General features: G+C 33.6%; 1 protein-coding gene across 1 annotated transcript in view; it reads right to left on the bottom strand.

The window, feature by feature from the left end:
* Root (ciliary rootlet coiled-coil, rootletin) overlaps nt 1–27,067 on the bottom strand; it is a 340,123-nt gene that overhangs the window by 20,187 nt on the left and 292,869 nt on the right. The window contains exons 26-30 of the mRNA XM_075382006.1: nt 26,146–26,264; nt 21,084–21,260; nt 13,689–13,796; nt 13,133–13,312; nt 2,846–3,058 (exon numbers count right to left, since the gene is read on the bottom strand). Of these exons, the coding sequence (XP_075238121.1) occupies nt 2,846–3,058; nt 13,133–13,312; nt 13,689–13,796; nt 21,084–21,260; nt 26,146–26,264 (797 nt within the window). The remainder of the gene's footprint in view (nt 1–2,845; nt 3,059–13,132; nt 13,313–13,688; nt 13,797–21,083; nt 21,261–26,145; nt 26,265–27,067) is intronic.

The raw sequence follows: 27,067 nt of genomic DNA on the forward strand, positions 1-27,067 counted from the left end.
AATTTAGGATCACTACAAACTTGTGCCATACGTGGTCTTTATATTTTGTTCCTGCAAATACTAATTCCAAGCTGATATATGGTTTCTTTTAATGGTTGTCTAAAACATGGAAATTTAGCTAACTGCTTTGATTAATTAAAATTGTAAACTATTAAGTTCATCTTGTTGAATTAAATGAGGGGATTTCTCATGACATAGAATGAAATTCTTCAATAGTTTCTTTATCACCGCATTATTATCAGATATTCCTTGAACCTTTAGGTCTGTTAGGCCAGATGTGATACAGGTACAGGTAAATCTGTGCAGTATTGACTTTAAAGCTGAGGATACATCTGAATATTTTATTGGGTGTCTTACTTTTGAATGAATATCCAAATACATTTTTTCAGACAAAAATAGCATTCAATGTAGTTTTATCTTAGGTTCTTATCATACCATCACCACAGTAAATGGGTTATTTCCCTTTCGACGATTTAGTTTGATTTACTGATCATGATATAAATAACATAAAGTACCCAGTTTTTATCTCGGTTACGAAGTAGCTGATCAAAATAGAAATTATATGAAAAAAAATTATAAAATGCAAAAAAAATATGAAATGCATTTTTACTAATGAAAAAATTATGTTAATTTTTTTATTAAAAATTATATGCAGCTAATCAGGTTAGAATTACTTTTGGCCTTAGCTGTAAATTTACCACAGGTGTAACAAAAACTGTCTAGAAGATTTAAAAATCCACAAAACAGAAGCCATGTTAGTAAATATGAAAATGCTACAAATCATCACTTTTTTATTAATGAATTGATAAAATATAGTTACACATTTGTAAAACAGAGGACACTAAGACAAGTAAAGCTAGACTGATTAAGATTTAACTGTTTGGCAGACGATTAGAACAAATAAGGATGCAACATTCACACACACTACCACTCACTTCTCCCCCACACGTAAGCGTGGGGGAGAAGTGACTGGTAGTCTAACCAACACAAGTAACTCTTCTGTTGGTTAGATTTACATTTTATAAACTTGTTTATTAATAAACAAATTATTAATTTAATAAATAAGTTTATAAAATTAGCATTTATGCATATCTTTAAAGATCTTTTAAAAATCTTTAAAGATCTATCTTTTTTAACTTTTAAAGATAAAAATGTATTATCTATTCAAAACCAGTAATTCATCAAAATGAGTTTTTAATTACTATTAAATTGAAATCTTGATTTCTTAAGCCAAACCATCTAATGCATTAAAGCCAAATTGTGATTCAGTTGAATTTGTTAAAACAAGAAAATCTATAAATATTAGTAACTTAAAATACAGTATCTTCAATATAAATAACTTATCAGTAATTTTAAATAAATTTGCCAATAAAGGTTTTTTAGACTCATATCACTAATATTTGTCTGCTAACAAGTGTTAAGTCAGGCTGCAACTCGATGATGCTTATATAATTTCAACAGAAAAGTGCAGAAAATATCTTTATAGAAATTGTAATATACAGCATGTTACATTATCTATAGAAGAAGACAGCAATAATTACAGTAAAAAAATTAATGTATGAAATCAATAATAATTTAATCAAAATGAGATTATGAATTGTCTGAATAATGTACAAAACTTATAAAAAAAGAAAATAGAATTTTTAAAAGATGTTACAAAATTAACTTGTTACTTTTTCTAGAAATGATAAAAAAATAGTAAAAAATAAACATTTAAAACACACAAAAAAAACAAGCTCAAAATTTTACTATGGTAAATACGTGACAAATTCTTTGTAAAAGACAGAAGCAATTTTTTTTTAATGAGAAAAACTTTTTTTTTAACCAAATGCACAGATAATTCAGATGATGCAGAAGGAAGGAGCTATCTTTTACTGTGTTCTATCAATGCGTATAACTAGAGCTCTGCACAAATACCTAGTGTTTTTTTGTTCAAGATAATGAAAAATACACTTATCAATTTTGAATTTATTTTATAAAATTACCAAAAAAAAAGCCAATCAAGGCATATTACTGTGAGGAAATTAAAAACACCAGACCATTTTTCACACACTACATTATGAAGATTCCAAAAAGCAGAATATTAAGTGTTCAAAAGATCATATTTTTACACTGAAAGATCTTTGTTACAACTGTTTTTTTAGGAAACTAATATTACTGAAGTCATAAGTATAATAAGAGAGAAAAAAACAAGCCATAAATTATTCGAGATTTAACTCTTTAAAAAAGATGTAACAATGAAACAAGGCATAAAAAGTAGTAGAAAGAACGTTAAAAAGAAAATAAATGATGCACAGAATGTGAAGGGTTAGACTGATGACAAAATCAGAGTAACTGAAAGAAAATTAACAAGGCAGATGAAGTTTAGAGACGTACTTCATCTAACTAGACGTAGTTCAGTAATTATTATTAGTTTGGTTTTGAGGTGGTTTGTCTTAAGAAACCAGGAATTCAATTTAACAGTATCTAAAAACTTATTTTGACCAACTACTGTTTTTGAGTAGATAATATACTTTTATCTTTAAGCAATATGCATGGATGCATTATAAAAAATTTAATAAACAATTTATAAAATATAAATCTAACCACAGAAGATTTTATGTGTGGTTGGAGAAGTGAGTGGTAGTGTGTGATAATAATGATTTAAGTGTGTGGTAGTGTGTGTAATAAGATGTGAATGTCACATCTTATTTGTTCTAATATACTGCTGAACAGTTTAATCTTATTCAATCTAGCTTTATTAGTCTTACTGTTTGTTGTTCCAAAACTATAACTAGTTATCAATCAACAAACATCATTCTATTCATACTGTGATAATAATACTTATTAAAGATTTAAGATTTACCTGTTTCAGTTTCTCACTGCTTGTTTGAGAAGTGGCCGATGTATCTATCAGAGTGCGTTGTAGACTTTGAGTCTCTGCTCGTAATTCTGTTTCAGCAGCAGAGGCCCGTTCAAGTGCAACATTAAGTTGATCTATAGTTGTCTTAAGAGAAGCACAACGTTCTTCTAATCCAGACACACTTCGATTTAGATTTTCACACTTATCTTGCAATTTCTGATAAAAAAGTAAATAGGTTTATTAATTGATATTGATAATTATAGGGATGATACTATGTTTATATGCTTACATATGTTTATATGTTTACATGTATTCTTTATTAACCTAGCAGTTCTTTTCCATTAATTCAGTAAATTAGTTAATTCATTTTAAATATTACTATTTAATTCAAACCCATTTTGTATTTAGTCTAGATATCACTTTTATTATTAATAAGTTGTATATCATCTATATATTTAATGTTAATTAGACAAGGGTAGCAAACAAAGTGAGTGTTAGGTTATGTTGACGTGTCTGGCTGGTAGTCAGAGCGAATGGCTGTTTTTGGATGGTTCTGTAGCCTTTTGTTTCTTTAGGAGTTTCTTGATATTTTTTAGGATTTGTTTTCATATGAATGTGTTGAATTAGGTACTGATGTGAGTTTGGAAAACTTTTGCGTGTGTGTGTGTGTGTGTGTTTGGTATTAGTATTTTTAGAGTTTTGTATGAACTAAATCTCGAACAGTGTATTAATAAGGTTCAGTTTTGCCTGCCACTGGCAGTAACTTCATCAGTTAACTAGTTTCGGTAGAATAACAATAGAGGTTACCTTCTACTAGTACAGACTAATATTATTATTTGGTTATCAGAATAAATTTTAATTTTAATTTAGCTAATGGTTATCTCTTGATAACATTGACTCGCTGTGTTATTGTATTATTGTGAATTGGAATACGGCCCTCATAACAGTAGTGACAAGATGTGGCGTTGTAGTTCACTCCTGTCTGCAAGATCAGCAGAGAAAGGTGTTCCTGGGACCTTGGAGGCACATTCAAAGCAATCACTTTTGACAACAGGAGTCAAAGGAGACGAAAAGGGTTCGGCCAGTGTCGTCTGAAGAGGAGGACCATGTTCTTGGAGGATTGAAGGACTTGGTGAACCAGTTAAACCTCGTGATTTATACACTGCAGAAGCATCTGGGATTGGGGTGGGTAAACATATTACTCAACATGAAAAGGACCTAGTCAAGATCCAGAAAGATCTGCAGGCACTTACCAAGCTATCCCTTCCTATAGCTGGGATTTCACAAACCACACAGTCAGAAGGACTCAAAGAAGTTACCATGGAAAATATTCTGTTAGAGATCCTTTCTGATGATGAGATGACTGATTTAATTCCTCACAGATGGCCTGTGGGTATTACTCAGAAGGTCAATGTGATTTAAGGATCTATCCCTGGAAGCAGGGGACAGATGTTATTTTAGAAATCTGTCCCAGACGCAGTCTGCGGGTGAGGGCTCAGCCCAGGACCCTGACATCAAACCTGATGATGTAGTCAGAGACGTCACGATGATTATGGACAAGAACTCGGAGGTGGCCTCAAAAAGTCGTTTTGGCATTTATTATGATTTCAGGAAGGGCGATCGAGATTCCCTGGATGCTATAGTGCAGGCAGTGAAGAGGGTCCTCGGAAGTGGAAACGTACTGATCTTTATCTTACCGGAAGGGGGAATTAATGTGTCAATTAAGAAGATACTGATGTACCTAACACGAGGTCGGGAGGTGATGGTGAAGGTGGTGATGCCGCAGTTGGACCCGGCACAAATCAGTATGAACTTGACGTTAAGAAATCGATCCCCCGGGGAACGACAGTAGGACTGTAGTGGTTAAAGCTGCGGGCAGATCGTATGCGAACCTGCGTACACGGAGAAACAATGAACATAACAGTGATCACTACCTACAGGGCAGCAAAGAAATTGGTTGATGAACACATACGTAAAAGATGGGTTCTCTGCAGGGTCTATATACGGGAGGACGTGGATCGCTGCTACAGGTGTTGGCTCATAGGCCACCGAAGTTCTGAGTGTAGATGACCGAACAAAGCAGATTTGTACTACAATTACAGTGTCAGGGAACCTCAGATGTGCTTGGAATGCGGCAGCGGGGAGCAACGCACGGGAGGAGTGTATGTACGAAATCGTATAATGCTTAAACTCATGTTGTTGAACGCTAACAGGAGTGTACTCTCTCATAATCTGGTCGGGGAAATGGCAAAGACATATGATGTGGACTTGCTAGTAGTAACTGAACCCAACCGGAGAGAGGCAGCCAGCCAGGAGCGGCTGGTGTGCCGATTCGAACGGGGATATCGTTATTCGTAGTGTCAGCAACAGACACGGCTGGCGGTTGCTTGAACGGAAGTCTGGCATAGTGGCGGTCGAGTTGTCAGAGGCCGTGGCGCTCGAGTTGCCAAAGGTCGTAATGGTGGGTGTTTTATATGTCGCCAAATTGCGAGCTTGCTGATTACAATGTCTTCATGAGTCAGCTGTAGGATGTGATCGTTAGGGCCACTAGAAAGATTATAGTGCAAGGTGATTTCAATTGTAAGGCCATTGAGGCTGGAAGTTCTCATATTAATCGGCGGGGTCAAATTCTGACGGATATGATGCAGCTAACAGGACTCTATTGTTCAGTGATGGGATGCTGACATATGATGTTCGGCATCACAGCTCGGTGCTGGATCTTTCATTGTTGGATGTTAGCTGAAATCAGGATCTATGTGCCTGGCGAGTCTTGGATGATGAAACAGCAAGTGATCACTTACCGACGCTCCTGGAGCTTCAGGAGCGCTTGTTTCGGGTCTGGGAGCGAGTGGTGCCTTACAAGCTTTCCCAGCGACAAGTGAAGACAGTGAGTGTCTTGAATGTGGCAGCAAAGGTTGAAGACGGGTTTCGATTATCGCCGGAGGTTCATCAGGATGAGATACATCGTGAGATGTCTGCCTTTCCGGTTCACCATGAGGGACACAGGCCCGCCTACTGGTGGACACCGCATGTTGCCCGATTTCGCCGTGAGTTACAGCGATTGAGAAGAATCAAGTAGAGGCTCCGACGTGACACCCGGCCGGGCTATGAGATGGCCGCTCAGCAAGACATCAACTGCAGGAGGGCTCTTAATTTCGAGATTAAACAAGCGAAGCGGCAGAAGTGGCTTGAGCTGTGTGTGAACCTGGACAGGGATCTCTGGAGGCAGCATAGTTACCAAGCGGTTTGGGAGACGCCTGCCTGTCCTGATGGACGAGAGAGCCAGAAGAGATGTGGCGAGACTTTTTCCCTGTGGTGAACAGGAGACGATCGGGCCCTGTGAGTTTGAGAGAAGACGCCTTACGTTCGGGAAGGTCTCGTCGGCGGTTGATAGGCTGCGGGACAACAAGTGTCCAAGTCCTGATGGTGTACCGGCCCGGGTCCTCAAGGGCTGGATGCAACAGATTCCCTGGGACTTGTGGAGGTGGTGAATGAGAGGATCGGGTCCTTACCAATCTGATGGAAAGAGGCCCAGTTAGTATTTTTGCTGAAGAATCGTAGGGATAACCAGGCTGAAGATTTCCGCCCAATAATATAGGGAAGATGGTTGAGCGAGTACTGGCGGATCGGAATGTCGGCAAGTTGGATGTTGTAGAGGGCTTTCACCCGAATCAGTACGGCTTCAGGAAAGGCCGGTCAACCGCACAGGCGGTGCAACAAGTGATAGATTGGCTGCAACAGTCAGACAGGGGACATGGCGACCCACTCGGCAGATGCCGATGTTGCTTCTAGCAGATATTCGGAATGCATTCGGATCCGTCCCATGGAATGCAATCATGGCAGCTTTAACTGAGAAAGGCAGATAAAAGAATATTTGCAAGACAAGTTTGTGACTGCCGAAACACAAAGCGGGTATCTGCGTTTTCAGATGTATGGGGGGCCCGCAAGGATCAGTCCTGGGCCCCTCCTTTGGAACATCTTTTACGATGGTGTCCTTCTTTTTCGTCTGCCAAATGATACGAAAACTATTGCCTACGCGAACGATCTGGCTGTGCCGGTCAGCGGGAAAACAGAGTTAGAGTTGCAGGAGAAAGGCAATAATGAGGCGCTGGCGGTGATTGACACTTAGATGACGAGACATGGCTTCACTATTGCACCGGAGAAGAGTGAATTTATTAACCTGACGGGTAGAAGAAGGGTTGGCTATATTGCCTTTAGGATAGGCGAGTACTATTTGCAATCTCGGACTAGAGTCAAATATCTAGGTGTCACCACTGATAAGGCGAGTCAGTTTACTAGATAGTCATTTACTAGATAGTTGTGATAAGGCGAAGAAGACTCAGTTATCTTTGAGAAGGTTGATGACGTCGCAAGTTGCTACGAAGGCGTCTAAGCGCAAGGTGATTATGGTGGCCATGATGTCCGCCCTGTTATACGCGGCACCGGTTTGGAGAGTAGCGATGGAACGTCGGAGAAATCTTCATCCTAACCCCGTAGAGGAAATCACCCACCTTTTAACGCTACTGGTTACCACACCACCCCCTCCGATCCGAGCTTTGAGGGACTTTACAGGAGGTCGTCTTTAGACCCTCTAACTAATTACATCTTACAGTCATCAGCCAGCCCTCGATCGGGATGCCATCGATGTAAATGCCTCGGCAGACATTTGCATCAGTAAAATATAATTAAAACTTTGCCTTCAAGTAGGCCTCAAACGGACATCTTCACAACCAACTTAACATGATCCCTTCATACTAACTAACAGAGAACGCGGAAGCGCGGACCCCGCGCTTAGTCTAAATTTGACAACGTTCGTGACTGCGAATAACTCAGAAAACGAACGAGTTGTAAGTATAATCAGTGCTACACTCATACCAATCAAAATTGTGTTTTATGCAACATAGAAATTTAGACCTACACCCAATAAGTCGACCAATCTATGTCACCTAACAAGGGGAACGTAACCTCATTCCAGTCCGCGCAGGAGCCGGGGGCAAATCCCGCACCACCAATCCGGTCCCATCATGGAGTCTCACGCGGCATTACAAAGTCACAACCAGGACCGCCACTGGAGGAACGAAGCCACGCCCCCGGTCGCACGGGCTACCATACTCCGGCAACGCGGCCACCCTCGCCAGAGGGAGCCCCAAATCGAATCACAAACGATACCAATATAACCGTGGTACAATGCCAATGCGCCTACTCCAACCAATCCAATGTTTAGGTCGGAACTCTAGCCATCCGGAATCCTACCATGATCGATTTAACTCCCTCTGCAGACCTTCTCATATTTCAATAGGAGATATACCTTGCGTGTAGCGACCTGTGCGGGATTCGTCCTACCTAATCTTTTCTTTCTTTTTCCTGTTTAGCCTCCGGTAACTACCGTTTAGATAATACTTCAGAGGATGAATGAGGATGATATGTATGAGTGTGAATGAAGTGTAAGTCTTGTACATTCTCAGTTCGACCATACCTGAGATGTGTGGTTAATTGAAACCCAACCACCAAAGAACACCGGTATCCACGATCTAGTATTCAAGTCCGTGTAAAAATAGCTGGCTTTACTAGGACTTGAACGCTGTAACTCTCGACTTCCAAATCAGCTGATTTGGGAAGACGCGTTAACCACTAGACCAACCCGGTGGGTTGTCCTACCTAATCTGCCAAGACGCAAGGCCACGGTCTTCAATCTCCTGTTTTCGTTCTGACGTCAATAAGTTATTTACCTTGGAAATGTAGCGTTCCTTACGCTCATTAGCCAAGATATCTATTGGTTTGACTCCGGCTATAACGCAGACTGCCTCCCGCGAGGGTATTCTATAACCGCTTATAACAACCAGCAAGAGGAGTCACTGGGCTCGCAAACAACAACCTTTCAGCAACTCTTCCCAAATTGTTATGGAGACATAACGATCTAAACCCTCCGGCCATGTCATTAACACTACCTTTGGGAAGGAAGACAAGCCGCCCTTCCTTCTAACAGGCTGGGAATGTCCCACTTTCCAGTTCTTTATTGAAAATGCCTACTATGGCCCATGGTACCTTACCGTTTAGACCCTTTAGCACCTTAGCCGGGATTCCGTCCGGCCGCGGACTTTTCTCATTTCCCAGTTTATTGCCATGATAACTTCATCAACAGTAAATCTTCTCCTCTCAAAAACTGGAGGGCCAACTATCGTTCAGCGCAAGGGAAGAGTCTTTTCACCTCACAGTTCGCCCTATCCATTGTCAATACAGGAAGGCACCTACCAAATCTCTTATCTCTGATACTTCATCTCGAACCGTGCAATCTCATCTTTGATAATCTCTTGAAGTACCTCTGGAGTCAAATTCAATTGAACAATCACTTTTTCTACTACTCTATTTACAACCATGTCCACCTGCCAGTTGGACAGACGGAACGGTGGGGGGGGGCACCGACTCTCACTCTCAATGACGGATCTTGCAACTCAATTGATGTGTCTAGATGATTGCTAGCAATATCCTTCGTAAGCACCTTCAAGGAGCAAAGCTCCGATCCCACCGACCATCCAGAATAATGAGATCGAGGACTGAAGAGTGTACATGGCTAGGCCATGTACATGGGAATACCATCATTTAAGCAATATAGTCCATGTAGATTCATCAAATTCGCAAGGATCTCTCCCTGCCTGTTAGTGACAGTGCAGCCAGCTTCAATTATCTTGCAATTGAAGTCACTTATGAACATTATTCAGTGGAATGTTAGAGGTCTTCGGTCCCGCATTGAAGATATTGGAATACTGGCACATATACATGATCCGATAATCATTTGTTTCCAGGAAACTCATCTTTTACATGACTCAATAACATTCAGAGGATACTTCTGTGAGAGATACGACTGTATAATAGACAGTAGAGAGAGTGATGGAGTGGCTATTTTCATGAAGGATGAGGTATCGGCTACAAGGATTCAACTGACCACTCTCATTCCTGCTGTTGCAGTAAAGATCTCTATCCCCTTCAGCATACACCTTATGCACCATATTCAGTGCTCTGAATATCTCAAACCTCCTCACACGAATACCATCTCCATCGTTAATAGTAAGAGACTTCAATGCCCACCATATTTCCTAGGGCTCAACCATCTGCTCTACTCGAGGAAATGTGATAAACAGACTGAGACAAGACTTGGACCTTTGCCTACTGAATAATGGAACACACACATTCTTAACACCCTCAAGAGATGGGGAATCAAGGGCAATATGCTTGCTTTTATCCGGGGATTCTTATATCACCGAACGTTTTGTGTTCGTGTAGATGATTCACTTTCAGACAGTGTTGTCTCAGAGAATGCAGTATCTCAAGGTAGTTTATTAAGTAGCACGTTGTTTTCTGTAGCTATAAACAGCATTACCAATTGTGTATAGGCTCCTGTCTTAGTTGGGTAATAACAGACTTACTTGGGTCAAACATATAAAGGAATTAAGGACAAAATGTTCCAAACATTTAGATATGATGCGGGTCCTTAGTAACACCAATTGGGGAGCCAATTGGTCATGTATGTTACGTTTTTACTATTCCCTTGTTCGTTCCCGTTTAGATTATGGTTGTGTGGCCTACTCTTCAGCTCGTCAAAACATGCTTAAAATGCTGGACGGTGTACATCATGATTTTCTTCGGCTTGCCACAGGTGCGTTTATATCAAGCCCTATCGCAAGCTTACTTGTAGACTGTGGCGAGCTATCACTTTGGGATAGACGAGACCAGCTTTTATTATCTTATTTTGCTCATCTCAAAGGACAACCAAATCACCCGGCTTTTGACCCAGTCCTTGGAAATCCTAATTGAAGGAAGTATGAGGACCGTTCACGCTGTACTGCACCTTTGGGTGTCCATACCTGACGTCTGCTGCAGCATATAAATGTTGACATTCCGTCGTTCTTCTCATCATGTCCGTGCTCATATCCGTGGAGAATAAACCTTGTAAATTTTACATTTGACCTTGCAACATACGATAAACAATCAACACCACCTATTGTTTTCCGGCAAATGTTTCAGTATATCCTCACCAAGACGAACCCAGACGCGGTGATATACACTGATGAATCGAAACAAGACGATACCGTTGGATGTCCTTTTGTTGTCAATGAAAGAACTAATATGTTTGGCCTACCAGGTATTAGGAGTGTATTCACCGCTGAACTACTCGCTATAAATAAGGCTCTAAATATCATTAACCCTAAATATAGAAACATTCTTATTTGCAGTGACTCATGTAGTGCTCTCCAGGCGTTAGAAAACTTTTATTCCAAACATCCTCTCGTCATTGAAATTTATGAAGCAATCGCTGAGTTAGGTAATTGCAACACAGAAGTAAGGTTTTGCTGGGTCCCTAGCCACGTACGGATTCCAGGTAATGAACAAGCAGATTATGCTGCCAAAGAAGCGTGTATTCAACCTCCTTTCACCACCCGAGTTACTACCATTGATTTTATTAATCGTGTAAAACAATCAATGAGAGCAAGGTGGCAAAGTGACTGGGCGACTACCGTCGATAATAAACTCCGACGGATTAAAAATTCAGTGTTGCCATGGGGCTCCTCTTGCAGAAAAACTCGTCGTGAGGAAGTGGTCCTCTGTCAGTTACGGGTAGTACATATGAGGATCACACACGAGTACCTAATGTCAGGAGGAATCGCTCCCCTATGCACACAATGCAACTGCCGCATGACTGTGCACCACATTCTTGTAGACTGCATATGTTATACGGCGTTGCGTCGTAAATTTAATCTACCCAGAAACATCTGTGATATCTTGTACAATAATAACAAAATTTTGAACCGGATGTTTCTGTTTTTGCAAAGTACCAGGTTACTGCAAAAAATTAATATTATCATATATATTTTTATGCTAGAAGAGTTTTTGACAATCTTTAATCTTTACTTTAAATTTTGATTTTTTTTTGGTTCTACGTCTTTAATTTTATTATCCGAGAAGGGCGCCTTTTGCTCAACCTATCGGAATTAGGTAAGTTTTATATAGTTCCTTTATATTATTATTTTAACTTTTATATTTTAAAGACTTCGTCTGCGATATTAGTTTTGAGTTTTATTTCACTTTTTTGACTTTTGTTTCAATAAATTTTTTTTATATGATTTATATTAATTTTACGCCTATAAGTTTTATTATTTTGGAGTTATTTTACCCTTTTATTAATAAAAATTCCGGGCGATGATAACGCTCAGGCGTTTTTCACCCCCGAACAAAAAAAAAAAATTAACTTGTGTATGTACCTTGAAATAGTAGAGTAAAAAAATTACATGGAGAAATGTTTAATTGTATTTTTCAGTGTAAAATTAGAAAACTATTCCTACAATTCCTGCCATGTGTCCAGACACATCTAACTTATCTGTTAAGTCATTTTATGTGTGTGTATTCAGAACAATTTAATATCTAAACAATGGATTGGGATATTTCAATGGAATTCTGTATTGGTACATAATAAAAATTATATTCTCATTGAAAAAAATAAGTATGACAATTTTTGTTTCTGCAATTTTTAAATTGACGATCCTATTCATTTTTAAATCATTAATATATCAGTAACTGAATGTTTTTTTAATTAAATTTTACTAGAAAAACCTACAGTATTTTATCAATGGAAAAAGTGACCTCTCCTTTGTTGAAGTGTGATTAAAAACAAATTAATTATGTGAAAATTGTAGAAATCAGTCTTATGAGCCATTTCATTTCCTCTGTTAAGAAACAAATGAGAATAAGAAATTCAAAGTAAAAAAATGAATGTTAGAAAAGAGAAACCTAACTTTTGTTGTTTAAAAATAATTTTATAAACTAATAAAAAATATTTTTTGTATTCTCAAACAAGAAGATATCAATTATTATAGTATAAATTTACCAATTTATACAAAAGCTTTTTTAATTTCATGAATTCGGCAATTATAAAATTCTAAATCAAAAACATGGTGAACTATTTAAATTGGCACATTTGTTTTAATAGTTTAACTGTAATCACCATTTGATTCATCTAGTCATGATGATTATCAGATTTTATACATAATGATGGATAGAATTCAGTGATATAATATTTATAATTTATGATGAATCTTTGAAATCAAAAAGCTTATCATATAAATTGGTATGTTTATTTCTATTTTGTTTATGTTTGTTGGTAGTTTTTATAAAATATTAATTGAACCCTACTAGACAAGAAATTCAACAAATGTAGATATATAATAACCAATAAGTAAAAATAAAATAGTAACAATTAATTACTAACAAAAAATACAAGCAATTGTAGTGAGATACCTGATTTGCAGAATCCTTTTCTTGAAGAACCATTTGTAGTCGTTGTAAATCACCTTCTAACCCTAGACGTTGAAGTTCCAGTTTAGTAGCTCTAGACTCACTTCGACTTAGTTCTTCTTGTAAAGATCTTTTTTCAACTTCGATACGATTAAGAACTTGTCTTAACTTCTCAAACTTATCCTATAAATTAAGATAAACCACAGGCGAGATTTTATCAAATGTTTAAAAAAAATTATATATTTTTAAAGCATGCAAGTAATTTAGTTAATCCAATCATGGTCACTTATAAATAAGAATATCATAACACAAAAGGAGTGAAAAATCATTTGAAAAGAAATCATTGGAGAATTAAAATCAAGGAATTATGTTCATCAAAGAAAATGTTAATCATAAATATTTATTAAATTTTCTGTAGTTCCACTTTGCAGATCAATTAGACAGCTCTATAAGGTAATATCTGCTGAATTCTTCCATAAATTCTTAATTATCCTTATTTGTCACCTATAAATTTTTTGTATTGTATTATTTTCTTAGCATACTAATAATCACCACTTACCTCAAACATAATCTTTTCTTCTGATCCACTTTGTACAGAAAGCTCTAGAGTAGTTACTTTTTCTCTCAAAGTTTGAACTTCCTCAGATTTCTGTTGCAACACTTCAGCCTAGAAAATAATAGAAATCATTTCAAGAAGAACACTTAAAAGTGAGAAGTATGAAATGCATTCTAAAACTATATATTTTCTAAGCTATTATCTCTTATAAGTACATCAAATTAATAAAGTTTATTTGATAAAGAAAAATCTTCTAGGTGAAACACAATGGTAATGCAAAGAAGAAAATACTGACAAGTACAGTATTTTATAATTAACAAATACCATACAGTTAAAATTAGCAGTGATTTCAGTAGTTAGTGTTTAAAGTATTGGGAATGATAATCCACAAATGGTTCAAAATGTGCTACTTATTGCAATTCTTACTGTCTCTTATTCCCTTCCAAATCATTTAGTTCAAAACATGTATGGGTAATTTAAATTATTAAAGTGATCACTTTTACGTAGTTTAAATGAAGTTCAGATTTGAAAATATGTTTTAAGTTTTTTTATACTCATCAGTTTTCTACAAGTCTTGTTTCATTAGTTAAAATTAACTTAATCATAAAAATGGTCAATAATTTTTCTGTCATGTCATTTGAATGGTTTGATTCTATTCCCTATTCTTTTCTGATTTGTGATAATCTTCTAACCTCGAACATAATTACATCCATGTATTCTTAGTTAACGGTTTTAAATATTTTGTTTTTTGTCCTCTTTTACAATGTTTACCTTCTACATATGCATCTATTAACTATCAACTAGATTTAGATGTCTTAATATAGTTTTCATGAAGTTTGTATTTTAAAATTAATAAATACTAAACAGGTTCCTTTCAACACCCTTAAATATTTTCTTCCAAATGATTTCTCAGATCTAATTGGCAACCACATATTATACTACCTTCATCTAAAAAATGGTGCTTGTCTTACATATTCTGATCTTTGTGTGTTTGTCTTGTTTCTAAGAACTGATTAGAAAAACATAATTCTGTTATGTTTAATTTTTATACGTTTTCTTGTAAATGTGATTGAATATGCATCCAGCCTATCTATTTGTGCAATCATAGGTATCTATTGGTGTGATAGTTGGTTTTGATACTATCCCATATCATCTTGAGCATTTATTTGTTTAAAAAAGAAACAGTATGGATTAAATTTATGACAACATGGAAAATACACAACCTATGACAAGTACTTAAGATGTTTAAATAGTGTGATATTTTCAAACATATAAAATTTGGCATAAAACAATATAAACTGAACAAATCACTCATATACATAAAAAGATTTTCTAACCTCTTTAAGAAAGGCGTTATTAGAAATAGAGAAATATTACATTGATGAAGTGCTTACAAATAGCTTCAAAAAGCCTTTTGTATTAAAGTCCAAAATATTAGAGATTGTCATTTAATATTTAATCATTTTTTATAGAGTGCACTTTTGTATGCATATTTTGTACAAAATACTTGCCTTTGTTTTTTGTTGTTCTTAAATTGTTAATTAGGCTAAATTATATCATTAGTTAATTTATTCAATTTTTTCATATTTTTGAAAAAGTTCAAATCTCATGGACTCGTTAATTGATCTGCATTACTCAAGTTTTGTTTTGAGAAGATAGTGTCAAATCCCAAGTCAGGATTTATATACAAAACTTTCATTAAGTTTCAACTTTCATTAGTTTTCAAAAAATTTGTACTGGACAAGATAACATCTTGTACTAATCTTAAGAGAATAAAATAAATACCTAATGCAGTGACTATACAAGTTCCTCTATGACAAGCAAATTTTCATTTATTTGTTTCATTTTTTATTTAAAAATTTTTTAGTGTATAAAACTACTGACCCCTTAACTGATTTAGCATCATTCACATTGGGTTTTCCTAAAGAAAACATGTAGTATAGTATATAATTATTCATCGTAGGTTTAAGTTTCCATTTTTTATCATTTTTTCTAGGATTACACAATGCTTATGATAAGAATATATAAACTTTCAATAATCTATCCAGATAAATTAATGCATTCATAACTTCTTATCAGATGTAAAACCAGCTTTGCATGTCAACATGTGCACCTGTTTGGCAGTATGAAAAATAATGTTACAATATTTTCAAAGAGCTTTTTTTTTAACAAACAAACTTATTTAAGTTATACATCAAATAACTTCTTCTTTTTTTTTACATAAGATAATTTTGAATTCTCTTCTCTTAATGCAAGATCTACTGAACCAATTTTTCTTTAGCCTCAAGGACCACTGTTAAGTATTGCTTCAGAGGATGAGATGAAATGACAATTTTGTAGTGTGTAAAACTGTCATGCCTGACCAGGAAGGCTGAGACACTACCACTCATGCCATAGAAGCTGGCACATCATGATCCAATTTAAAAAGAATATTTTCTACAAAAACATAGTCAACATATTTTGGCCCTTCCTTTTTTTTTATACAGAAGTTATTAATTTAAATCTGGAGTAGAAGTCCCAGTCTATCATTTTGTGGGGGGGAGTCTTTCTGTGTGAGTCAGCTGCTTCCCAGCTGTAAATCATATTAGATGTGTTCCATTCATCAGAGTATCAGTAACTCAAAAATTTGGTATTCATGGAAAATAAATATAAAAAGTATAAGAGAGGTATTATAGAATACTCAGATAAATGTTACATTTAAATAATTATCAACTTGTTTTTTAAAAGCGTTTTATTAATCATGCTATAAGATAATGTTTCTATTTTATTAAAAGTAAAATAAAATAATTACCAAATTCTAGGGTATGTATTTAAAAAATATTTGATTACTATTTTAAACAACACTTTCTATATGAAATTAAGAAAAAATAAATTAGATTCAAAATGACTTTAATTTCTATAAATGTGCTAATTATTCATCCTGTAATTTCTTACTGCCAAAAGATGAGAATCTCAAGAATAAATCCTACACCAGATACAAAAAAATAATTTATACTTTTATCAAAAGTACTTTAGATTATCACACAATGTGAAAGTATTTCTTTTTCTTATATAATTTTACACTTAAGAATTAACATAGCCAATGCAAAACTAATTAATATTGTGATTGTTTATTATTTTTTATCCCATTTTTATAATTATGGTGCCATTAAAATATGAAATATTTATTTTTTTAGTAATAAATATTTTGAAAATCATCATCAAAACTGATGACTGAATTTTTTTATAGTTTTCATTTCAGCAGTTTATCAGCTATTTACATGTATGAGGAGCAACAAAAAAATGTAAAAAACAGTACTTTTATTTTTTACTAATTATTTTTTGTGTAATCATGATGTGAATAAAAAGAGCCACTTTCTGTTGCATAGCTTGACTTGATCATCACTCCCATTATATACTAAAAAAATTATAAAAAGTAAAAGTTCAGTAACACCAAATACACAATAAAATAATGAAAAAGGTGATGAAGTTTATTTTTAAAACATCTGGAAATTTTTATTTTTGCAAAGCCTAAAACTAAAGAGCTCATAATTTATGTAGAAAAAATACCAAACAAACTAAAGAGTTTGTAAGAGTACAAGAAATCAGTTATTTTACATAGTGGTTGGAAAGTTACTCTACACTGGAATAATAATGGAAGTGTAATAAAGAAACTTTCTTAATTATTATTTTGTATTTTTGTTTCATTATTTTATAGAAACAGATATAACAATAATTGGAACTGTTTATAATGGGAATAAAAGGTGCTGAAAATTACTTCAGCACCTTCAACATCAATATAACACTACACATATCACTTTGTTTTCAAACACTTTAACCAGCTGATGTATTGGACTGTCTCATATGTATTCCATTACTTCGGTTTTTACTTCATCAGTTGTGCATGTCTGTTGTGATACACCACTTGTTTCGCTGCATGCCCATAAAAAGTAATCTGGGGGAGTCAGATCAGGTGATCGTGCAGGCCACAAAACACTCAAAATTATTTGTTCACCAAAGACATTTTGTAAAAAATCATTGACTTGCTAGCTGTGTGCACTATGGCGCCATCTTGTTGAAACCAACAGTGATTGACTTCCACTTCTGTTAACTGACTAATGAAGTCTGTTAAAACAACACAATAATGATTACTATTAGTATTTTCAAAAAAGATTTGACCCACAATGCACATTCTACTCACATTGACCCAGTCTCGAACATTGTTTGCATAATTCATGGAGGGTAGTTGTCAACCACAGTCATGTATTTTATGAATTAATATACCCTCCCAGAAGAAACCAAAGCTTCATCTGTAAAAAACTTAATGCTGACGATACCTACGGAATTTGTTCAACACCATTAACAATAATTTAGCCTTTCGGCATGATCTATAGGCTTTAGTTCTTGAACACACATTACTTTGTAAGGGAAAGGTTTCAGTCTTTCTTACATCTTTATGAGCAATACACAAGTCTGATATCTTGCTGCTGCTAACTTGTGCACTGATTTTGATTGACTTTCGACCATAGCATCTGAAATATCTAGCTGCTTCTGTGTTTTTAGTTTATATGGTCTTCCATTTCAATCAAAAATCCAAAATATTTTGTTAAGAGTTTGAACTGCATTGTGATGAGGAACAGAAGTATTTAGATACTTTTCAGAAAATTTGTGCTTCATTAAATCAGAATACTTGTCACCTTCATGGAGAATATGTTCAATGAGAGAAATGCGTTCATCTACTGAAAGAAAACCATTATGTTACTTGCAACTATTCATTCCGATAAACAAAACAACACTAAACAAAATGAAGCACATTCAATCACAATTCTACAATTGAAGTCTTGGTTAATTACTGAGCAATACCCAATGAACCCACAGGGTAACCGACCTAACACCAAAAGAACAGAATGCACCACATAATTCTAAAACAAATTGCAAGCGACTTCCCAAACATACTGTTCTTCGTTGATACTAAGATATTTTAATTAAGGTAAATCCTCAGTGTTGTTTATCTAATTTGTTTTTTGTGAATAGAAACATTTTTCTCGTTCTCAATATACTTATAAACAGAGCATTGGGAATACTGTGTTTACTGCTTAAAATGTGCCTGTTCACAAATTGTGTTCTTAATAATTGTGTCAATAGTAAGTGTTTTACTGATACTTATTAACAGTGTCAAAAATTAAAAAAAAATAATTTAACCAAAATTTTAGTTAAATTAAATTTTGTGGACTAATTATGGATATGAGCACTATAAAATAAAAAGATATTTAAAAAAATTCAAAACTTTTTAATGTAGATCTTTATAATTCACATTATTAAGTTGATGCAATCTACTAATTTAAGAGAGCCATGTCTCCTACTTTTTTATTTTATTTTTTTGTTGCCTTGTATATTTATTCTCACTGCTGGTGAACTGCCAAAATAAAAAGATAAAAGAAGTGCACAGCCATCAGTTTTGATGAGGTATTCAAAATAGTTACTACTCAAAGGATAAATATTTCATATTATAATAATGTAAAAAGCTGATGGAATATATTTTCAGATCATCTATGAAGTTTTATTTTTATAAAATATCAAACTCATTTGTACACAATTTTCTTTGCCAACAGTAGTTCAGAATACATGGTGTTTTGAAAAATTAATTTTACTGAAAGACAAGCAGCATACAAAACTAAAACTTAATTAAGAAGAATAACATAATATTTAATATTATGTGATCATTGATAATATTATATTATTACAATAATATTATGTTTAATATTTAATATTATTAATATTTAAAATAGTTATGAAAAAGCCAGATTTATCTCTGACTAAATAAAGTAAAAGAATAAGGACAGCTACTTGGGAATCTGTAGTCTCCATTGTAGTTCAAGCAGTAATGTGATAAAGCAGTGAAAAAAGAGATTGACTTCATCGGAAAAGGCAAAAGATCTACAAAATGCGTGCCAATACAGGCACGCATAGATAGGTTATCTACTTAATGGTTAGCATATGAGAAGAACAGTTACATTAGTAAAAATACATTAGAAAATACTTAAGTCCTATTGATTCTCACAAATATTTTAACAAAACCTCTTGTAAGAGGGTAATTCAATTATTATCCGCAATTTAGTTATATTTTTGTTTATGTTGGTAGTACTGTCATGTTACGTAGATGACGCATGCGTGGTTTAATTGTTGTTATGTCTGTGCAGGTTTGATGCTGCTAGGTTAGTTCCAATATCGCTGCCCTGCTGTTAACCATGGCTGCTCCGCTTTCTGTTTGCACCAAAGAAGAGTTCAGTGATCCGTTTTTTGTGGTCGGAAGGTGTATCAGGGGCCGAAATTCATCCAAGACTTTCAGTACAGTACGGGAACAGTGTGTTGCTGCAACGAAGTGTCTACGAATGGATTGAAAAATTCAAAAATGGTCGCACAAGTGTTACGCATGACGAAGGAGCCAGACAACCATTTACCACCACAAATGAGGAAAACATTGAGCGTGCACATGACATGGTTTTCTTAGACAGACGAGTAACTATTGATGAAGTGGCACATTGTCTGCAAATTAGTCACAGTTCTGCCTACAAAATCATCCACAACAGACTTGGGTTTTGTAAAGTCTGTGCAGGATGGGCACCAAAACAACTCACACAGTTGCATAAACAGACGCACTTGGACATCTGACAAAAACGTTTGGATCACTATGGTAAGGAATGGGACATCTTAGACAGAATCATCACTGGTGATGAAACATGGATCCATCAACAGCAGAACGTAACGGAAATGTAACGTAATGTAATGACAGAATATGGAATGGTTCCATATTCAACCAACCATCCGCAGGAAAACTGATGCTTACGGTTTTTTGGGACTCACAAGGCCCAGTACTGGAACATTATAAGGAAAGGGGCACGACAATAAACAGTGCGCGTTACAGTGAGATGCTTACTGCCAAGTTGAAGCCTGCAATTCGAAGCAAATGCCGAGGACTGCTGTCAAAAGGTGTTGTTTTGTTGTACGACAATGCCCGTCCACATACTGCTGCCCACACTGCTGAAACACTCCAGAAACTCAACTTTGAAGTACTGGCTCATCCTTCATATAGTCCTGATCTTGCCCCTTCTGACTACCAGTTGTTTGGTCCACTCAGGCATTAAGGGGCCGTCGATTTACCTCGGACGAAACAGTGAAAGAAGCTGTGCATTCCTGGCTTGCAGCTCAACCGAAAACCTTCTTTTATGAGGGCATCAGGAAGCTTGTGCAACGATGGACCAAGTGCATTGAAAAATAGACTATGTTGAAAAATGATGTACATGTAGGTTTCCTATTTCTATTGCAATAAAATTTATAACTACATTGCGGATAATAACTGACTTACCCTCGTATTAAAAAGTTACACAACTGATTGTCAAACATATCAGTAGCACATACCTGTGAAGCAAACTGTGCATTCTTCTGTCCTAATCTAGCTTCTAAGCTACCCTTCTCTTCTTGCAACTGTCGCACTGAATTAGTAGCACTTGCAAGTTTTGCATCCACTTTTGTCTGCAGTTCCACAGCCTCTTGCAGCTGCCGCTTCATTCCATTTACTTGTGTCTTTAAATCATCCTATTTAAAAAAACAGTACATTAATTTAAGCATATCTATTATAATACATAAATTTTCTTAAAAAAAAAAAACCAGAAAGCTTATGTTCGATCAAACCCCAAATACAATGTATTTTTTTCTGCAAGTAATTTCAATTCCTCCAGTTTTCTTTCCTGGGATGCATGTAATCAACAAGTTGATTAAAAACCAATATCATCAGCATAATAAAAATAACATTATATTCTGACATCTTTTTTTTTTTTACTTTCAAGATGCAGATGAATAACATATAATTTTACAATGTTCTTAAGGGACCTCTTTGCTACAAACCAATATTTTTCAACATCTTTCTTGAACTGATTTCTATTAAAGAATATGTAGCATCACTATTTAAATTACTGCTAAGATTTTTTTAGGTGGATCGTTAAAAAATCTTATACAAATTAAGTTGAATTCACAACACTAATTTTTTTTTATAAAATTTTATTTGTACATGAAGCAAAATTACAAGGGATGGTCTAATTAACACTTATATCTGGTCAGAAGAAAGTCTTTATGCTTCTGTAGCTAGGTCTCATTAAGAGAATTTCAGTCTTAACATATGATGTGAAATTATTTGGAATAAAAGTAAATGGAATTAAATATCCTTTCACCACACTTACATGATACAATTTAAAGACTTTTTTCACATTAACATTGACAGTTTTGCTGGGGGCAAGAGCAAAATATGTTCATGTATATTAATTCTTGCAGTGATTTTGCACCTTGCTTGGGATTATCTTGAAATTGTGTACCCATTAAAATAGTATGGTAGATGTGAGTAATTTTCACAGACAAGCAAGTTCATTCACCTTGAATTCAGTGATGTTAGCCCACTAGGTTGGTCTAGTGGTGAACTTGTCACTGCAAATCAGCTGATTTTGATGTTGAGAGTTCTAAGGTTCAAATCCTAGTAAAGGCAATTACTTTAGCATGGATTTGGATATTAGATCGTGGGTACGGGTGTTCTTTGATGGTTGAGTTCCAATTAACCACACATCTCAGGAACGGACAGAAAAAAGGAAAAAGAAAAAAGTTCAGTGATGCTACCTTCAAGGATTTATAGGGAAAACAGAAGTACTGGACATAAGAGGAAAACTAAGTCATAAAATACCATAAGGATTTGTAAACATTCAAATGACTGGAGGGATCTTTTAATGGGTTTGAAATTCTTTATAGCTACATACTGAATCTACCACTGAATATGAATCCTACCAATATAAACAGTAGTTACTATAAGCCACTTTGTACACTGAAGTATAGAAAATCCTTAACAAAAAATAAATAAAACTTTAATTTGTTATTTAACATATTTAAAAACATTTTATTTTTCAAATACTATTGTCAGTATTATTATAATGTTGTTTTATATTTACAGCAGTAATAAAAGTGTTCTAATGACAGTAAGTATAAATTTTATTGGCTATTAAAACAATAAAATTATTTAATATTTTTAAAACTGCTTTAGTATTTAAAACTCATTCATTAAAAACAATATTTTCATAGTGGATTAAATGATAGCTCTGTTGAAAATTCACTTCCACTTTCTTCCTGATTCAGGTACTGGAGTATCAAAATGCTGTGATGGTTGCTGAAATAATTTGATTATTTGAAATATTATTTAAATAAGTGAGTTGTTAAAAAAATAAAGTGATTCAGATTTTAACAATTAAATGTAATTTGACTAAAGTAATAATTACTAAGATATTAATAATCCAGAAATTACAAACGCCATCATTTTGGGACTTAGAAACATAAAAACAAAATTTTTATTTTGAAGATGTGTCATAGGAAACATGTAAATCTACTTTCAACAGAAAATTTCAGTTTGTTAAGATATGTTTTTTTTTTAATTTCAAACAATAAGAAAAATGACTTGGACCTAAGAATATTATATTCATAAGTGTGGAGTAGCTTTATGTAATAAACATATTAGTAAACTACAAAAAAATTAAATCAAAGAATTATCATAGCTTCTTGGAAAATATAACAGTCCCAATTTACAATAGCTTACTATAATGATCTCCTTATTCTATAAAAATAAGTGACAACAAATACACAAATAAGAATGATACCTTTGATATTTATTTACCCAACCTTATAATAATATAAGAAAATGTTTTTACATCTTCCAACTAAATACTTTTGCAATCCAAGACTGCTTTAATCATTTCATGTTTAATGAATTTTATATAGCAACATAGTATTTTTTTAACATGAATGCAGTTTTTCAGTGGGAACTTAGATTTAAAATATATCAGTTTTTTGCTCGGCAAACTTTTTTTTACAATATTTTGATTTATCTTCGCATTTTAATTGAAGAGTTTAATTACCATCCTTTTGCACTGTCTACTTAATGTTCAGTTATTATTTTGTATTTTTATGTTATTTTGTATTATCATAATTAAGAACTTTGTCAAATAAACTGGGCGTTACTAGGATAATTGATTAATAACTGTAGCTTAATAAGTTTTAATGGTATAATGGCAGAAAAAAAACCACCAGTTTCTTCCAAATAATTCTGCAGAAGGTGATTTTCACTGAAACTAGAGTTAGGGTTTGAAATTAAGTAAAATAAACACAAAATGTAAATCATTATGTTCAAGTGATGTTAGAAAAGTAATATAAGTTACATAAGTAATATTACAAAATAGAAACTGCAGGATATGTAATAAGATTTTATGTTTTAATAATATTTCTTTGGGATTACATAACATTTTATATTAGATGAATATTGTGAGATGAAGCTATAAAAATTGTTGTATCTGTTTCCTGAAGACCCCCCTAATATGTTAACTAAAATGAGAGAAAACTGAATATACTCTGCTTGTTTGATATTCAAAGTTAATTAAACAGTATACTATAAATGTGTGCCACTACAGATGTGCAATACCAAAAAGAGAAAAGCACTGCATACCTAATTTCAACATTGCAAAATAACTTATGATCATGTTTCTACACTATACAGAAATTTCATTGTTCAGTTAAGATACCATAAACTCTATTTTCACCCAAAAAATTCACAAAAGCAGGATCTTACTGCAGTCAAGACAGTAACAATACTAGTGTAGTCAAGATGGTAACAATACTGCTGCAGAAAGTTAAGAACTTGATCTTTTAAGATCACTTGATTTAAGACCGTAATTCAGAAACCAATTAAATCATCGTAACAGTCTACTGTATTATGTTTGGAATCAACAAGAAAGAAAGATAATTGAAAGAGATCCATAATAAAAAGAAAAAAATTATAATTGAAAGAAATTCATAATAAAAAGATTCAGAATTGGCTGATATAAAGAATAAATTAAATTGAAATTGATCATTTTAACTTATTGCAGCATTTACATTATCTTCAGAAGAAAAAAGCTGCTGATTTCTTGATATTTTAAATTATTTCCTACAAAGAAATAAAGTTTAGTAACTGAATAATTAAAACTCAGTTATGATATAAAATCGATAAAAAATAAATTTATAAAAAAAAAAAGATAAATTAGTCACCTATGACTAACATTCTGAATAAATCAGTATAAAATAACTTATCACTAAAAGCAACTCACAAGAAGTACCTTAATGTGATAAAAATTGTCAGTGTAAATTTACCTTTATTTCATCAGAGCATTAATTTTCCCTCCTCCTAAATATTGTTGCATATTTATGTGTACACCTCCTTAACTGAGTAGAGACAAATTCCACGACAAAGGGATACATTAGCAATTTTGCTTAATACAATTTGTTAAATTTACTTAATGGCTTTGATGCCTGTATATCATCTGAGAAACGAGAAGTAATATTTCTTGGTAAATTATGATGATGCTTTTAGCTTCAGCTAAAAATGTTTTTAGCTTTTTTCAGCTTCAGACAGTCTCTGAAATTTAGGAGCAAAGATGCCTCTTCCAGAACTGATTGTAGTCTGCATTTCAGGTCACATTTATCATCACCATTATTATCATCAGGCAGCATCAACAATGAAAAGATTAAAAAATCTGTGAAATTTAAAATGTGGACAACCAATCTAGTAGAAATTTGATTACTCCTCAGCCAGTTCAAAATCTTTAATGATTTTTGCTTAATGATGTTTCTTTAATAATGTTTAATGTTGAGCTGCAAAAATGGTTCACTACTGTCATTGAAAACAAAACTGATGATGACTGTCGTGTAATACTTGCATAACCTTCCATTCAGGCCACCAGAATTTTTAATTCTAAATAGCATTTATTTATGTATCTTTTCCTTACCCAAATACAGTATTTCATATAATTCTTTTTTTTAACTATAAAAAGAAAGAAAATTTATACAACATGCCCTATAGGAACTGTTTTTTGCAACTTTGTGGGTTTGTAGATCATACTAAATGGCATATTAATAAAACTATTTGCTAGGTGGAAAATAACAATAATAAAATTGTTAGAATTAAAGATAATTATTATAACTAAACAATGACAGTCATTTCCATAAAGTAATTAATAAGATGTTCAAAACTAAAAATAAAGTTCTTTTAATTTTGTCAGAACTTTAATGAAAATGGCTGACATAAAATTGCTAAATTATAAAAAATAAAAATAAAAATAATAATGAATATATAAGAATTGACAGAAAATTACATATTTTTTGTTACTTCATAAAAAAATATAATTTTATGAAACAGTTATTGATAAAATGGGTACAATAACTTTACTGATCTCTGACGCTGAAAATGAATGATGTAATGCAGTAAAATGTGATGTAGTGTTGTAACACAAGTCTCAGAAATAAATATTGACCTGGAATTTGTTGTGATTCACACAGACCATACATGGTCAAGTATGACACGTAATATCACACTAAGGCAATGTATTAAAACAATGAAAAAAATCATCAGAATACAAACCCTTTCTCTCTCAATTTGAGCAACTTGTTGCATAAGTGTACGTATACCCTTCCTAACTATTTCTGGATCCACATCCAACATTACATCCCCTCTGCTACTTTCTCCAGAGTGTTCTTGAACTACAAAGAAAAATGTAAATATTTAAATTCAAATTATTCATTTTTAAAATATTTTTTTCCAAATAGGCTAAACAATTTTTTAAACATCTATTAAAGTTTGAAATTAATCTATCTTCATTAATAGAAAAAGATTCACTCATTCCATTTAACAGCATATTTTGATTCAAATTTATTATTTTTATTCGATATTATTTTAATATTCTATACATTTTAATTATTATTTTTTATTCAATAAATTTATTTAATAAGTAATTTTAAATTAATCTTAAAAACCTTTGTGGTTTTGAAGTGGCCACTTCTAGGCCATTCTTGGCATTCTAATTTTTAATATATCCCACGTTAACATAAAATAAGAACTTACAGAAAATTGTGTGGCTATGTGTTCACATGTGCAGAAGTTTGTATATGTATGTAAGTTTATAAATATACCCATGTACATATATAAAACAGATATATAAGTATAATATATAAACCCTTTATAGTTAAAAAAAAGTAAATGTTGCAATTATATTCCATTCTGTGCAATTTTTATCAGTAAACATTTTGTTCATCACATTACTACAGCAAAACATATGTTGAAATTTTCATGAAAATGCAAAGTTAATCTTACATGTAACTAAAGTATTGTAACAGGGCTAGTGTAATGGACTTTCTTCCAGAGAGAGAAAATAAAGAAATAAGAATCTAGAACCAAAAGAGATTCTTTATTTAGAATAACTGGTTCATTTAACAATTTGTTCTTTGTAATGCAGACAATGGCATCTCCAAAAGCTTCTGTTCAACCAGAAGAATTATTGGACTGA

This window comes from Lycorma delicatula, chromosome 1 (assembly GCF_047948215.1).
Source record: "Lycorma delicatula isolate Av1 chromosome 1, ASM4794821v1, whole genome shotgun sequence".
NCBI lineage: Eukaryota > Metazoa > Arthropoda > Insecta > Hemiptera > Fulgoridae > Lycorma > Lycorma delicatula.